Source organism: Salminus brasiliensis, chromosome 22 (genome assembly GCF_030463535.1).
Source record: "Salminus brasiliensis chromosome 22, fSalBra1.hap2, whole genome shotgun sequence".
NCBI lineage: Eukaryota > Metazoa > Chordata > Actinopteri > Characiformes > Bryconidae > Salminus > Salminus brasiliensis.
The window spans coordinates 6,991,561-7,008,449 of record NC_132899.1 but is presented as its reverse complement, the minus strand read 5'-3'; the positions used below and the strand labels follow the sequence as shown (position 1 = coordinate 7,008,449).

Sequence of the window (16,889 nt, the reverse complement as noted above, 5' to 3'; positions counted from 1 at the left end):
GATTAATCAGCAGCTCATCTTATCTTCACTGTGAGGCTGAATTATTTATACAAACACAAAGAAAGATTGTCTGAAACCCAGCATTGGGACATCTCAACACATTGGCTCAGAATGGAACATCCCTATTAAAAATCAATGTATATTTTAAAGCACTTCATGTTTAAGTGTTAAGTAAACATGTGTATGAAGAGCGGGTTCTGTCTCAGTGATGATTTGATTTCTTTTCCACACTATTGAACACTGTTAAACACACGTTGAAACTTCTCTGGTCCAAAGATGGTTGAAGCTACCAGCTACCAGCTTCCCTTAAAATCGCAGCTTCAGAATCATGCTGATGCTCCACTGACTGTAACAGGGAGAATAGTGCTGGACTGCACTATGGGCTTTGGACTACAACATCACTGGGTACGCATGCAGCTAGGGGGCTAAAGCACTTTGTGGACACAGCCGGTCACAAGATTGTAATGTTAGTCAACTGCTATATTTAACATAGATTATGTACTGTAGACATGTACTGTTGTTCACTTCAGATGTCGCTTCTGTATCTTTCAGCTTGTCAACAAATGCATGTGCACAGCTGTCCATGAGGGGGTGCTTACAGCATGTTTTTTTTTTAATTATTATTATTATTTATGGCAGTGGTTTAAAATGGAATTCAACTGTAGGAAGAGCCTAGGAGCAAAAAAATATTAATTGTCACATAATATCGCTGTAATGTATGAGCTTTGCTGTAACTTTAATATCAAGGGGTCATAAATAAGCACAATAAGTAACAGCAGCAAACAACTAAAGGCTTTACAAAATCAACCTGTAGATTGAAAGGCTAATGACCTATTTAGCTGAATAGAGTCAAGTATGTTTCGGTCAGCAAACAAATAAAACCACACAGTTCAAAGAAAGTTCACCTCTAATTTGTGGTGAAGGGAGAAGGCATTAGTGAGACATATTGCAAAGGCGTCTGGTCACTTCCCGAACTTCTGTTTTCTTTCATTCTGCCAGCGGCATTGCCTCCCTCGGTCAGCTGCATCAGATGATGCTACTCTCTCTTGGCCAGGTCCTCATGACAAGCCATGGCTCTTCGGTTTATCAGCTGCTCCTGTTGGCAAAAATGACTTGTAATATTTATCCAGTTCCAGTAACCATATCTGACAGTCATGGGTGTAAACATGAGTATATGGTACACACATGAGACAAGTGATAAGCTAACAATCTGACCTTCCAGAATAGTATACCACTATTCAACTTTCCTCATCTAAATCAAAATGTCCAAAGATCTGAGACCACTACAGAAAAGTCCTTTATTTTGCATTGTATTTTTAATTTCATAAATTAATTCATTATGAATGATGCTATCAGTATACCAATTTGAGAAATTGAGTTTCAGTGTTTCTTAGCATTTGAATGTTCCTATGTGCTTTCAAGCTAATTGGTTTTCAAAACGGCCAAAAAAAGGCCTCTGATGAGCAGATCAGATCCTGGTTTGTCAAAACATGAACTAAGATAGAACAATATGGGACAAAGCAGAACTTTAATAACAAATAATGTTATCAGTATTGTACATATTCTCATTTTCCTATTTTTAACATTTCACACTACTGGACCCCACTATATCTGTAAATACACTGAACCATGATATACTGAACACTCAGTATTACATACTAAGATATATTCCTAATTATACCAAATTATATTTGTGAAAAGAAGTTTGTAATAACACTTTTGGCCCACTGCCAGCCCATGAGACATATTTTTTTAAAGAAATACATGTACATTTACATTTATGGCATTTAGCTGATGCTCTTATCCAGAGCGACTTACAAGGTTACTCGTATTACAGAGATGGACCAATGTAGTGTTAGGAGTCTTGCCCAATGACTCTTATTGGTGTAGCGCAGCACAGTCACCCAGACCAGGAATCGAACCCTGGTCTCCCATATGCTGTGGTAGCTCACTGGCAGGTAGTGGTGTTACCTGTTGCACCACACCAACCACACAAACAAAAAATGATATGTGTAATATGTGTGTGAAGTGGTGTTAAGAAATAACACAATGTTGTATGGGTAAATTTACCTGAAGCCCCACCTCTCAGTCTCACATCCTATAAATACCATCTCTTCATGTGTCCTTGACAGGTCTTCTCTACCCTCCACCACCCCATCACCTTTTTTAACACTGTCATCTCTCATTCCTGCCTCCACTTATCAGAGAGGGGTTACTGGCCTCTTACCACAAGCAGAAGCCCCCCGAACTTTTCCCTCGAGTTCTTTCTCCTCTCTTCAGTCTCCTCCCAAGTCATTATATGCAGTGTCATGTTCCAAACTAGCAAAGAAACCTTTAAGGTGAAACCCTTTGAAGCCTAGGTTTATTATTCAGTTATTAATTCTAATGCAGAAACTACTGTGAATAATTTAGTAACAGTTTGATTTAGCATGTCTTGTGGAGTCCCACAGGGCTCTATTTTAGGGCCTTTGAAACTGATGTTAATTATGAAAATAATGTAGTTATGCAATTGACGAAGTGTGGGCGTAAATACAAGGTCTTAAAAAGGGAGTAAAGAAGTCAATGTTAAGGTTTTTTTTTTTACCAATTTGAAGGTTCTTCACATTCTTCACAGCTTTTATTATGATGTACATTTTTGCCCATGCCACACATGGCCTCCACTTTGTAGAAAATCTTATGCCTACTATGTAGGCATGTTCTCTGTGGGGGAAGAGTGAAAAGTAGCAGGGAGGGAGGAACTTGAATGCCCTCACACTACTTTACTATTGATTTTCTACTTCTTTCTTTGCATGAGCAGTCTTAAGTCAATCAGACCACCAGAGTAATGCAGAAGCTCAGCGGGGAGATGGAAAGAGTGAGCAGTGGGGCTGTTTCTGATTCCAGTACTGCGTGATAACAGACTGGTTTAAAGTAGAGTTTATTGATTCAAATGTATTCTCTCTCTCTGTGTGTGTGTGTGTGTGTGTGTGTGTGTGTGTGTGTGTGTGTGTAAATTGAGCTTTTGTCTTCTTTTGTGGTAAAAGGCAGAGCTGAGACGTTTGGTTTTAGACATAGAGATCCCTTCAGGCCTGCAGTTCTTCTTATCATCTCACACTGACCTCTTTCCTTCATGAATGTAAAACTAAATGCCTTCTTATGAGAAATGCTTAGATGCATACCCACTCACACGCACACACTCACACACAAACAAACACACACAGTCCAAAATGACTGCAACCCCTACACCCCCCCGCCCCCAAATGCCTGAAAGCAATTTCTTTTTAAAGAACAGAACAGCCACTGAAAACACACAAGTGTATTTCTCTGTTTTGTCACAGCAGACACACCACTGAGCAGAAGAAAGCAGGGTACAGTGAACTTACTGGAGCGCTGGTTCTGTTGGGTTCCTCATTTAATGTCACTTATTGAATGCCTAAATGTTTGTGGACACTACTTTTAATTAATGCTAATATAACAGGACTCTCTGGAGCAGATAAACATGAGGCTGTTGGCACCATGCTGCCTAATACCAGTTAGGCTGGAGGGGTATAAAGCCCCCCAGCATTGAGCAGTGGAGCAGTGGAACTAACTGTGTTCTGTGGAATGATGGCTGGGGCTCCCTCCAGTACTTTTGGGATAAGTTGGGGAGATGGAGGTGAGATGGGGTGGTTATGATCCAACATCCTGACCTCACTAATGCTCTTCACGCTAAATGCAATCAAATCTCAGCAATTAGCAATGCTCCCTCAAAATCTAGTAAAAAGCCTTCTTCCCTGGACAGTTGAGACAGTTCTTCAAACAAAAGCAGGATCACCTTTTTTTAATACCCTTGATTTCAGAAGAATCAATGAATGAGCAGATGTCCCAATACTTTTGATAAATTGTACCAGACAGCTTCAATTCACATCAGCTGTTCTAGCGAATGTGATAGCTAGCATACTTGCTGTATGAACTACATGTTTATGAAAGACATAATATAATCATAATAATAATATAATCAAACATAATATAACTAATATAATCATAGCAGAAATGGTAGCAATAATGTAATGAAAAAAGTAATGATGATGGTTAATGGTGTTGATAGAAATAACAATAGTAGCAAATAACTACAGTACATCCAAACTACTAAGAAGCTATTAAGGATTAGGTTTAGTGCTCAGAAAATCATTTGAGACAAATACCACACTCTAAATGGAGCTGCAGAGTGCCAAAACTAGCCTGAACGCTTTGCATTTATGTTGGGAGCATGTGCAGCTAAATTAGTGTTGGTGTGGAATAATAGGATCTACGGTGGGTCTGCGGTGCAACTGGTGTTAAAGACCAGTGTGCTGCAATAGATGAACAGCAGTGGACAACAGCTTCGTTCCTTCAACTGAAGGCCTGGAACAGTGGGAAACATGCCAGAAGCAAACAACAAACATGGACCTACTGGGATCCGTGCTGCTGCATCTCTGCACAACGTGTGAGTGACCTTTCCGGGCACATCTAAACCAACTCAGAACTCCTGCGGTTACTGTTGACACTTTCACCCACAACAAGACCGGCAGAGAGGTCAGCAGTTGTTTTTTTCCAGATACTTCTACCAGCACCACGCCACACTGAGTGAGTGTCACTGCTGGGCTCAGAACGGTCCACCATCCAAATAATATCTGGTCAACAGCGGTCAACAGTGATATACAGTGATATATGTATACAGCTCCGGAAAAAAAATAAGAGGCCACCCTACATTATCGGTTTCTCTGGTTTTACTATTTATAGGCAATGTGTTTAGGGATATTAACCTTTGTATTTAATAAACCATGGACAACATTTCCCCTAAATTCCAAATAAAATTGTTGCTATTTAGAGCATTTACTTACAGAAATAACAACTGCTCAAATAATGCAATGAAATGATTATAATAATTATAATGCATAGAAGTCATTATTAAAATTTAAACACCACACTATATATATATATATACACATATAGTGTGGTGTTTAAATTTGAATAATGACTTCTATGCATTATAATGCATAGAAGTCATATTGTGCTTTAAAGGGTTTTTCAAGCGTTGCCGTAGCAAAGAAAAATTGCAAATTAATGCATTGTAAATATTCATTTTTTCCCCTCAGTGTCCAATTTAGGAACTACTGCTATAGATCATCTACAGATACTCGAATTGTGGGGCAAAGAGTCTGTTAATTGAGGGGATTATCTGCCGGGTTAGCATTAGGCTTAGTGTCAGATTTAGGATTAGATTTTTAGTCAAAACCAAGGCCAGAATTTTTAGGGTTCTTGTTATAGACATAAGCTAAACATCAGGGTCAGATGCTAATAGATTGAATTAAATGTCAGTTAAAGAAAAGTTGAGTCTCTGTAAAACATCTACAGGGCACTGTCCATCAAATTGTTACTGTAAATGTTCCCCACATGTGCTTCCCACCACTCACAGCTGTGACCAGGAATAAAATAACTTTTCTGGAACAAATCTTCAAATAATATATTCTGCAAAGGTGTGTTTCTGTTTCAGGGAGTAAATTATGTGTAATCACAAAGCTGTGAAAACTTCAGATGTTTTATTGAGGATGTCTGGGGGGTTTAATCCCTGTGCCATTAAATGCAAAACTAGCATTGCGACCACTGAAGCTTAAGAACATTGTTTCATTTAAAACCATGTACAATTTAGTTGTTTTAAAAACTACACTATATGTCCACATATTTTATATAATTTATATTTATTTTCTAGATCTTATTTTTCTGATGAACATTCATTTGTCCACATGCATGAACTGTGTGTGTAGACACTGTGTGTGTAGACACTGTGTGTGCGTTTTACGCTGGGCCCACTGGCTGCCTTCCTGTTTCTGCTTTGCCCTTTTGTGGCTCTGAATCAGAGGCTTCGTGCCTCAAGCACAGGGGCATGCCGTTCTTTCCTACGTAGCAGTTCACACCAGTCATTTGCCCAAGACCCAAGTAAAAGACATCAGCATAGCAAATGAGGCTTGGGAAAGCTTGTTTGGATTAATGGAGATCAATGGTGCAGATTAACTTGCTTTTAACACTGAGTAGAGTATTCTAAGCCCAGAGCTCAAGGAATAATGTCTGCAAAGACAGAGCCAGGTTAAAGCAAGTGCCTTTCCATAACACTACTTGATTAGCAGCACCAAAGTAGCAGCTCAAGGTGCTTCTCAGTGCATTCAGCATCTTACAGCATATTACAGCATCTTGCCAAAGCTCCAAAGTGAGAGGTGTGACCACACAGCCAAGCAGGACTCTAGTAAATTTACAGCATTTAGCTGATGCCCTTATTCAGATGGACTTAATTGAGGACATAAGGTCCTCAATGAAACCCTAAGGTCCTCAATGACGCCTTAAAGTTTGTGGAGCGTTGCTATAGAAGAAACACTTTTGGTTCCTTAAAGATTCATGTTCTATATGAGTGTGAAGCTCCTTTATTTAATGTAAAGGTTACTTACCAATTTGAATTAAACAGTTTTAGGGCCCCCTAAGGGGTTCTTCTATGTAGCGCCTTTATTTTCAAGAGAAACAGGTTTTCGATGACTGACTACAGTTGGGGTAAACTGTGTAAATTTTAAATATGCAGTTCACCAATGCAATTCAGCAGTAACAAACAATGCAGATGTGCTGGAACGAACCCCCTCGTTGTGCTGCATTGTGCTACTCTCATTTGCACTGTTTTGTCGAACATTTTCTGCATTAGAGAAGTCAGATGGTGTGTGTGGCTCACAAATACCTGGAGACTGTGCAGACGCAGTTCGCTGGATGCATTTGAGGCACTGCAAGCTTTATAAATATTCAGCGAGCTTAAAGCCGATTTTAATATCAATCAACAGTTTGAGGCTTATTGCATAAATCATGTGCTGCAGGGGTACAGTGTGAGCAGCAAGTAGCGAAAGCACTGATTTATTCCTTAATCGTAGCTGCTGTGCTCATTAATAGGGTAAATATTTGGAGAAGAGCGAAGCAGTTCAGGGCCAGATGAAGATGTCTGGCCGGCTGGCGTGTGAATCAAGCGTATGAGGGATACAACGCTTCCTCTGGAGCGGCAGAGAGAGAGTGTGACAGATAGACGGTATACCCCTGGCCGTATGTGTGGAGCCCTGCCTGTCCCTGCAGTCTGTTACTGGCCACAGTCCAGCTCTTTCTCCACCCCATCCCTCCATCCGCTCATCTTCTGTGCCTTCTGTTTTCTTTACACGTTTACTTTTGTCTTTTTCGATGTGAAACTGACATAATACAGGGAGAGGACAAAATCCTGCACATAACACCTGGGGTTACACAGAGGGCCCAGCTAGTCCTCTTCCCCATACTCTAACCACCCAGTAGATCACAAGATCTATCAGGTAGGCACCTGTCAGTGTACCTTTGTCAGTATATAGTATATTTAGATGCCACTGGGGATTCCCAGAGACTAGATGGATGAAGGACATGCATCGCTGTCATACAGAAACCTCCTATCTTCAGTATGGCAACCTTCTTAACTTTCACTGGGAGTCAATATAAAAAAGACTTTGTTCTAAGACATTTTGGAGCATTTCTATCATCATGAAATCACCATGAAATTCTAATTCGAATAATTGCCTAATTCACACTACATTAAGAAGTAAGGGGATGGGGTCCCATTTCTCTACGTTGCTCATTATGGTTGAATCGTTGCTTTAAATGGTGCCACATAGTGGCTGGTAGCGCACTGGGTTACAACACCACTTTTCCCTTGTCAGACTGGAGACCATTCCACTAGTATTAGTGATGGGATGAGAAAGGAGTTAAGCATGAACTCCATCTGGGTTTTATGCTGCACATGGATCCTAGATGGGACCCCTGTGAGATTAATGTGGGCTGTAATGATAGGGCCCATTTTTTGGAAGCTCAACTGAGTTCCATTAACAAAGTATGTACAAAGGCACTTGGAGCCCATGCCTCCCTAGAACCCACCTGGCTCACAATCCACATGGGATGTTGGTTGGGGCTCTTCTTACTGTTAATAAATGGGATATAAATAAAATGATCTGATACAGAAATTTTGGAACAGATGTTTTAAAAAAATATTTTTGATAGTGACCCTTGAAATGTTCCTTCTTCGGCACATCATGATGTAGTGCATGACTGAGCTCACAAGTACATTCAGCAGTATTATGCGAGAACTGGTCTTTCCTGCCTCTGGGCTCCCACCACAGTTGCGGAGTGTAATTCACCCTAACATCACTGCTGTAAATACAAATCACGCTTTGAGCTCCCCCTCATGGACAGCTGTACACATGCATTTGTTCACTGAGAGATAGAGACAGAAGCAGCATCTGAAGGTAGAGAAGTATGTGGACTGAGGCGGTAGAATAACACTACAGCTCTGGCGAGAGGCCTCAGGCAGCTCCACCAAAGTTACACAGTGCAGTAGCAGCGTTCCGGCCTGGAGTGGGAGTGACAGAGATGCCACCATCCCTATTACAGTTAGTGGATCGTCAGTTGTCAGTCATCAGTCATCAGTCGTCAATCTTAAATCATCTATGTGAGACAGAGAGAGAAGGTGAGCGACCAAGACAGAAGCAGTACGGCCCCTCAGTGCTTCTGCTGACTGTCTAATCATGAGAGACAGACCACAAGAGTTATGGCAGCACCTGCCCCGCTGCGTTGAGGCCACCTGTCAGTCATCGGTCCGTCATCTTCATGGCAACATTTAAAGCTTTATCTATCTAAACTGTGATTGGTTACTTTACACTGTTGTTACATCAGATGGAGCCCTAAACCTATGCTGCAGGAGTTGTTGATTATATGATTATAGGCAGCTCTGTGGTATCGGTATCCTGCGCTCAACCAAAAGTGCTGAATGATTTTATACCTCCTTTGGGAACCTCCTCAAGTACTCATGGAGTCCCCTCTCGCTGTCTTCCCTCCTCTGCTCATCTCTCCATCATTTAGTCACAGCTACTTTAGCTCTTAGCTCTCCACACTGCATGGCTAAAAATGGATGCCGCCCTCTAGTCATGCTCTAGGAGAGAGAGGGGGAGAAGAAGAGCTTTCCTGCTGCTCTGTTAAAGTGCAGCATATTTGTTCTCATTCTGTCTCTCTCAGCATGATGGCATGTAGAGAGGCATGTCAACTCAATACACTGGAGAAATCTAATACAATATTTAGACAAAAGTATTGGGACACCAGCTCATTCATTGCTTCTTCCAAAATCAAGAGTATAAAAAAAGAGTTTGACTGCGTCTACTGTCCAAGGAAGAAGCCTTGTTACTAGATGTTGGACCATTGCTGTGAGGATTTGATTGCTTTCGGCAACAAGAGCATTAGTCAGCATTAAAAGTCAGGCTGTTGAATCATCACCACCCCACCTTATCCACAACTCCCCAACTCACCCCAAAAGTATTGGATGGAGCACCAACCATCATTCCAGAGAACACAGTTCTTCCACAGCTCAATGCTGGGGGGCTTTATACCCCTGAAGCCCATGACTGGCATTAGACATGGTGCCAATAGCTTCATGTTTGTTATCTGCTCCAGAGAATCCTATTGTATTGGCAATGCTTCTCTACAGGGGAGTCCATAAACATTTGGACACATAGTGTATGCACCTAGACAATTTCAGCAATGCAATGTCTTACTCGCAAGCTCACTAAGGCGTGGTTTCTCAAGAGCTTCATTAAGTCAAAACTCAGTAAGTAATGTCATCTGGATCCACACCCTGTCTCCTGTGGGGGTGAAAAAGGGCTAGGTTTTCATCTTACCATCACATTTGTCTGGGAAACATGCCAGCTCAGGGTCTCAAAGCTGACTGCCCTTTTCTCTAAGTTGTAAAGGGATTGCACTGTTCCTCACAATGTTGTAAAGCATTTGTGGGGACAGCTTTTAGAAGAACCAAGGAACATAAGATAAGATAAGATAAGATAAGATCCTTTATTAGTCCTGCAGTGGGGAAATTCCCAGTGTAACAGCAGAAAGGGATAGCAAGACACTCAGTTACAAAAATTTAGATAAATAATTTACACTATATACACAATATAAATAAGAATTTAAAAAGCAATAAACAATATTATTTACAGCAAAAGACTCTTAATTGCACATGTGAGGGGGGGGGGGGGGGGGGGTATTGCACATAGTATTCCCTGAACATGAACATGTGTGTGTAGTTAAGTGTGTGTGTATGTGGTCCGCTGGGAGCAGTGCCGGTTGTGCAAAACATATGTTGATGTATTGAATTTCTGGGTATAAACTAAACATGGTGGTGAAGTGAAGCGCTCAGCAATGTTTAAATAGGAAACACAAAGCAGAAATAGTCTTAATGTTCTATGATTTCACTGACCTTTAGGCTCTACTAAGGTCCTGATATCTGTAAACGAGTTACCAGCCCATATATAGAAACAAGCGCCGCTTGCCTGCATGCCCCGCCGTCCCTCTCCGCACCACAGGGAATTGAGTGGTGGGTATGTGCCTTGCTGGTAGGGCAATGGGAGCATGGGCGGCAGGACACAGATCTCCCTGGCTATGGTGCTGCTCAGGACCTCCCATCCGTCCTGGGATGCAGTTGTTAACGTCCGCAGTAAAATGGAGAGGCGACAGGCACCGGATGAGAGGGATGATGGGATATGCTTGGGCTGCAAATGGCCAGGTTAAGCTTTAGCAGACTCGAAGAGAGGGCGGAGCTATGTTAGTTTTGCCATTGGTCAGGGCCATGCTGATGTAAGCATGACCACTTTTTTGAGGACCGCTCATTTCACATCGAGAGGAGAGCAATACTGGTGAAATGTAGCAGACATTTATTAAACTGGGGGGCCTTGAGGAGCCAGATTGACCTCCTTAGAAAAAAAACCCCTCAGATTTAGGTTCCTGGGGGCTTTAACTTTTAAATGCAGCAGCTTTAAATTGAAATCAAATCTAAGCCTAAACTTAGCTCCGCCTTCAATTCAACCTGAATCCCACGCCTTCCAACTCTAGGTCCATTTTGAGCATCTACAAATAATCCATTATCGTTCATCATGGTAACATGTTTATCAATAATTGTGCCAGTGCTATGTAGATAGATAGATTGATAGATTGATTAGCATCTACCAGGAGTGCAAATAGTAGCATTGTGCAAATATATAAATGTAAATATATACACAGAAATGTATATATAACGGGTGCAAAATGGCAATATTGTGCAATGACACAGTGCAGAAGTTGTAGTATTGTGCAGTGACGTGGTGCAAAAATGGCATAGTGCAGTAACAGACTACAAAAATGTTAGTATTGTGCATATATATATATAATATGTATGTGTGTGTGTGTATATATATATATATATATATGTGTGTGTCAAGATCACAGGTGCTCAGGTGCTTCAATGGAATCTACACCCTTATCAATAGGTGCTGCAAGAGACTATGCCATAGAAAAACATATTTGTAATAGAGATGTGTGAAGAACCTTGATATTGAAAATAACCTTTACATCAAGTGAAGTTTCTTCAGGACTTTAAAAGCTTCTTTACACTCACGATTTATAACACAAAGATAATAGTGGCTATTTTATGGGTATTACTAAAAGAACGCCTTTAGTGTAGCCCGGCTGCAGAGCGATTCTCTCTCTGTACTTTTCATCAATGTCTAACAAAACTGAGTTCAGCTGAGCTGTGCAGCAGATGTGAAGATAGAGGCAGTGAGAGCTGCAGAGGCACACTGCAGCAGTACATGGTCTGCTAGCCTTGTGCTTCCAGAGGGGATGAAATATAGATGAAGACTTATCATCACGCATGTGTGCACACTCAGTCTTTGCAAGTTTGCCAAGGTCATGCCCTCGTTGACCATTATGCTCACTCAATATGCCTTTACTGATGGATGGAGGAATGGATAAATAGAAATTGCAGCTGTTGAGCGTTCAGACAGAAATCAGCACAATGCGTAAGAGAAAGAGTGAGTGAGTGAGCGAGTGAGTGAGTGAGTGAGATGTTGGAGAAGTGGAGAGATGGATGGAGGGAAAGAGCAGACTAAAGGGGAGATTTGCTGCTTACTGCAGTTCTTATGTACCGGCCTGTCCATCCTATCTGTTTCCACGGCAACTGCTGTCTCTGTAAATTTGGAATAAAAATATACCAGGACCCTCAAAATAGAGAAAATGTTGTAGATCCAAGCAGCCAAGGACAAGAGGACACCTGTCATTCAGTACCTCTGTTAAAACATGATTCTCAACCATGCCCTGCAGAGTTCAACAGCACTAGGTCTATGGGTTGGTTGCGTATGTGAGGTCTGTCTAACTAGTGAGACTGGTAAAGGGTGTCTGAAATGGTGAGTCAGATATCGTGGGTCAGCAAGGTTGAATCTAGCACTGCGGCTGCAGTGGTGTGAATGAAACAGTGAGTCAGAAATGGTGTGAATAAAATGATGATTCAGGCAGGTAATGGTGAGTCAGGTTTGGGAAATCTGACATGGTGGGTCAGGTTTTGTGCGTATAAAATGGTGTATCAAGTACGCTAGGCTGAAAATGGTGGGTGAGATGGTGACCCTGTAATGCTGTGCCTTTGAAATAGTGAATCAGGTGTGAGGCATCTGAATGGTGAGTAAGGTTTGGTCTGTGTGGAAGGATGTAGGGTCAGATGTAGTAGCACTGGAATGATGGGCCATGTAGGATAGGTTGGATATGATGGGTGAGGTTTAATGAGATGAAATTAGTGGGTTTGGTATGATAGCTTGCAATTGGTGGGTCAGGTTTGGCGGGTTAAAAATAATGGGTCAGGTTTGGTGGGCTGCAAGTGGTTGGTCAGGGTTTGGTGAATTGAATATGGTAGGTCTGGTATGGAAGCTTAGAATGGACAAGTAAGGTTTGATGGGTTTACCATGATGAATCAGATTTGGTGGGTTAGAAATGATGGGTAGGATTCATTAGGTTGGAAATGATGGATCAATTTTGGTAAGTTGAAAATGATGGGTCAGGTTTGGTGGGCTGCAAGTTTGGTTCATTTGAATATGGTGGGTCTGGAATGGCAGCTTAGAATTGGCAGGTCAGACATGGTAAGTATAAAATGCTGGATCAGGTTTGGCGTGCTAGAAATAGGGTAGGATTTGCTGGACTGGAATGGTGTGTCAGGTTTGGTGGACTCAACCCGTTAAATCTGGTTTAATAGGCTAAAGGTTGTGGGTTAGGTTGCACAGTTGGAAATGGAGGGTCAGGTTTGGTGGGCTAGAAGTGATTGATTAGCATCAGTGGTTGGAAATGATGGGCCAAGAATGGTGGCCTGAAAATGGTCAATCACGTTTGGTGGGTTGAAAATGGAAGATCAGCTTTGGTGGACTGAAAGCGGTGGATTGGGTTTAGTGGGGTGGAAATTATGGATATGGTTTGATGGTAAATGCTGGATGAAAATATGCTGGGTTGGAAAAGGGGAAACAACTTTAATGTTCAAACTAAAGTTTGTTAGGTTAGAAATCCTTGGGTTTCCTGGGTGTGATTCAGTAGGTTGGAAATGGTGGGTCAGGTTTGGTGAGCTGCATCAGTTAAAGTTAAAAATGAAAATATCCAAGACTGTTCTGCCTGAAATGCTTAGGTTTAGATATAAGACAAAACACTGAATTATATATTTTGAACTCTACATGGAGTTCATGTTGTAGACTGGATTAAGGCAGACATGGTCCGCTTGTTGAGAGGCACTTAGTGCTGCTTCGGACTATATTTAGAGCTTTCAGTGAAATGTTCTTCCCACACTACAATGAGCGACCTTTCAGAGGTTTAATAATGCAGCCCATTTGGTCTGGCTTATCGCTTTTAATTACTTCATACAGCACAGCATTGGTACATAAGTGTGGGAGGTGGAATTGATGAGGACAGCACTGTGGATTCACACGTGTGGTATTACTGTTGCTTTTTAATCACTGAAATGCAACACGCTTCAGTGCTAACTTAGCTTCAGTCTGGTCAGTCTGCTTGGTTGCTTTTAAGCCCTTGTATTGTTGTAGTTTTCAGGACCCCCATGCTGTATCCTATATGATGCATCCATATTATGCCTTATTATACTATATAATATATAAGGAGCTGCATCAAATTACTGACTGTGTGCAGAGTTTTTATTGTTCTCCCCATGTTCTTTAGTTCCTAGCTTTTATGAAATGCAACTATAGCACTACATTAATATCTAGAGGATTTAATAATATTATAATATTACAGCCAATATGCACAATTACAATATAGGCTACAACACATTTAATACGTTACTAGAAGTACTAGTCAGTATTCCATTATTTTGAGATGAAAGTATTACATATGATTACAGGATAATACAGAAGTGTTATGCAGTGTTGTAGAAATGGCTTGTCTTTGTATTACTACAGTTCTTTTTTGCTTAATTGAAAAGACTCACACTGAAATTGGAGCATTTATGTTTAATTCTGCTTCTCTCCCACAGATGGCGCCCCTCTGAGCGAGCTCTCCTGGTCGTCCTCTTTAGCAGTGGTGGCCGTGTCTTTCTCTGGCCTCTTCACGTTCATCTTCCTAATGCTGGCCTGCTTGTGCTGCAAGAAAGGCGAGATTGGCTTTAAGGTTAGAAAACTGTTTTAATTACAAAATCTTCAGTTGTAGGATCGTGTGGCACGGCCCATTTGAAGAACATCTAGTTTTTCAGAGTCTTCTAGACAAGGAAAACCTCAGCTAGTTTGAATAGACTAATAGTTCAAAGATACCTCTAAGCTTAGACATTACTAACACAAGACAATAAGGTGACCATAGTACTCTGCTATTCGTCCAAGTACTCTCTGAAGAGGAGGGTCTTCAGTCTGCGTTTGAAGACAGCGAGCGTTGGACTCTGCCGTTCGGACACCCAGGGGAAGCTCGTTCCACCACTTTGGTGCCAGAACAGAAAAAAGCCTGGACGCTTGTCTTCCGCGGATTTTGAGGGATGGTGGGTCGAGTCGTACTTGAAGCTCAAAGGGCTCTAGGGCTCTAGAGCAATGGTCATGCTTTTTTGTTAGTTAGCAAGTGTATCAGGGTAGTTCCAAGGAAGTCATCCATTACAGATTACTAATTGGTTCTCTAAACTGTAACGTAATTGCATTACATCCAGGAAAAGACCCGCATACACCTGTACCAGTTGAAAACTACAAAGGGAAACTCAATAGTTATCTCAGTACAGGTGTAGCACATACTATTTAAAGGCCCCCAGGTTTTAAGCTGAACATGCCGCCAATTGTGCATGATCATCTTTCTCTATCTACATTAACAACTTGAAAGAGTCCGGCACTTACTTACTTTGGGGCAGTGGTGGCTTAGCGGTTAGAGCGCCGGGCTACTGATAACAGGGTTGTGGGTTCGATTCCTGGGCTCGGCAAGCTGCCACTGTTGGGCCCTTGAGCAAGGCCCTTTACCCTCTCTGCTCCCCGGGCTCTGGAGTTGGCTGCCCACCGCTCTGGTATGTGTGTACTCACTGCCCCTAGTTCACTAGTGTGTGTGTGTGTGTTCTCTACCACAGATGGGTTAAATGCGGAGGACACATTTTGCTGTACACTGTACAGTGACAAATATGTGCACCTTTACCTTTACTTAGAAAGTTAAGAAGGCGATACAAGGTTTTTGCATGCCAGTGCCATTACATTATATACCAAGCCTAGAGTCAATCTTTAACAACTGCAATAAACTTAAAATTGTATAAATAAAATGTAAAAAACTTACAAAGCTGTTCCTGAATAAACGTAGACGTTTTTTTGGGGGGTCTTTTAAAGGTTCTTCACAGTCACGTGTCTCTACGACAAACATGGTTCTTTATGGAACCAACAGTAGTTCTTCTATGGCATCACTCAAAGAACCTTTTGTAGCCCTTTTTATTTTTAAGAGTGTAGAAGAGGTTGGGGGAATTTCTTCTTCTGCGTGGTCTTCATCATATTATTCGCAGATCATTCCAGTTCAACAGAGGTGAAAGGCAACTGCTTGGTAGCACACACATGCATGCATTATGTGTCGTTAATATTGCTCTCTTAGACACAGCATGAATAACACAAGTAATGAAAATCTGATTAAATCAGGAACTGTAATGCAATTACCAGAACGTGTTTATCTCTAACGCTGCTTTGTTAGAGGAGAAGGTAATGACATTACTGCAATGCATGGCTTACCATATTACCCCCAGCACTGATTTGCAGGGACTTAACACAGGGGCATGGGCAGGGTGCACCAGCAACTTAGATTACTTCCGGGAAATGCCTTTCGGCACAGGTGTCAGAGGAGCCATGTATCTGCCTTCACCCTCCCAGTGATAGGGGACATTAGGTATGGGTTGGGTAATTGGGGAGAAATTGGGTAAATAATCAGAATAAAACCTGCAGGAGATTCTGTCCATTAATTCCCTATTTAGAAGCTCCATAACAGAGGAGAGCAGAATGCTGTAGTGCTGTAATGCTGTAGTGAACGGGAGCTGCTTGTGAATCAGAAAGTCCGTATAACATTTTTTATAAGAATGATGAATTATGTATGAATTTCTTGGTATATCTTAGTTTAGTGGTTTAATAAAACCTACAGATACACGGGGAGCCTCCTGGAGTTTGTGTAATCAATTTATATTCAGAATCAGTGTTTAATAGTGTGTGTGTGTGTGTGTGTGTGTGTGTGTGTGTGTGTATGATGGCCTAATAAATATGATGAGGTTAGTGCAGCAGCTTTCTGATGGACAACCAGCCGGAGCTTTTTGTGCACTCACTGCACTTTTGAACAGAAACTTAAAATAGGTCAAGGCACCAGAGAAAAGAGGGTGGGAAATAGGGTGTGTGTGTGTGTGTGTGTGTGTGTGTGTGTGTGTGTGTGTGTGTGTGTGTGTGTGTGTGTGTGTATTTGTGTGTGTATTTGTGTGTGTGTTTCAGGATGTCATTTTAAATACACTTTTTTTTTTTTAACATACTGGCTTTACATTTACCTTTATTAGTGTGCATTGTCCTTGATAGGCAGGCAGTCAG

General features: G+C 41.5%; 1 protein-coding gene across 1 annotated transcript in view; it reads left to right on the top strand.

The window, feature by feature from the left end:
• The window catches only part of aatkb (apoptosis-associated tyrosine kinase b), a 74,260-nt gene that overhangs the window by 17,942 nt on the left and 39,429 nt on the right, over nt 1-16,889 (top strand). Inside the window, exon 2 of the mRNA XM_072666600.1 lies at nt 14,357-14,490. Coding sequence (XP_072522701.1) covers nt 14,357-14,490 — 134 coding nt within the window. The remainder of the gene's footprint in view (nt 1-14,356; nt 14,491-16,889) is intronic.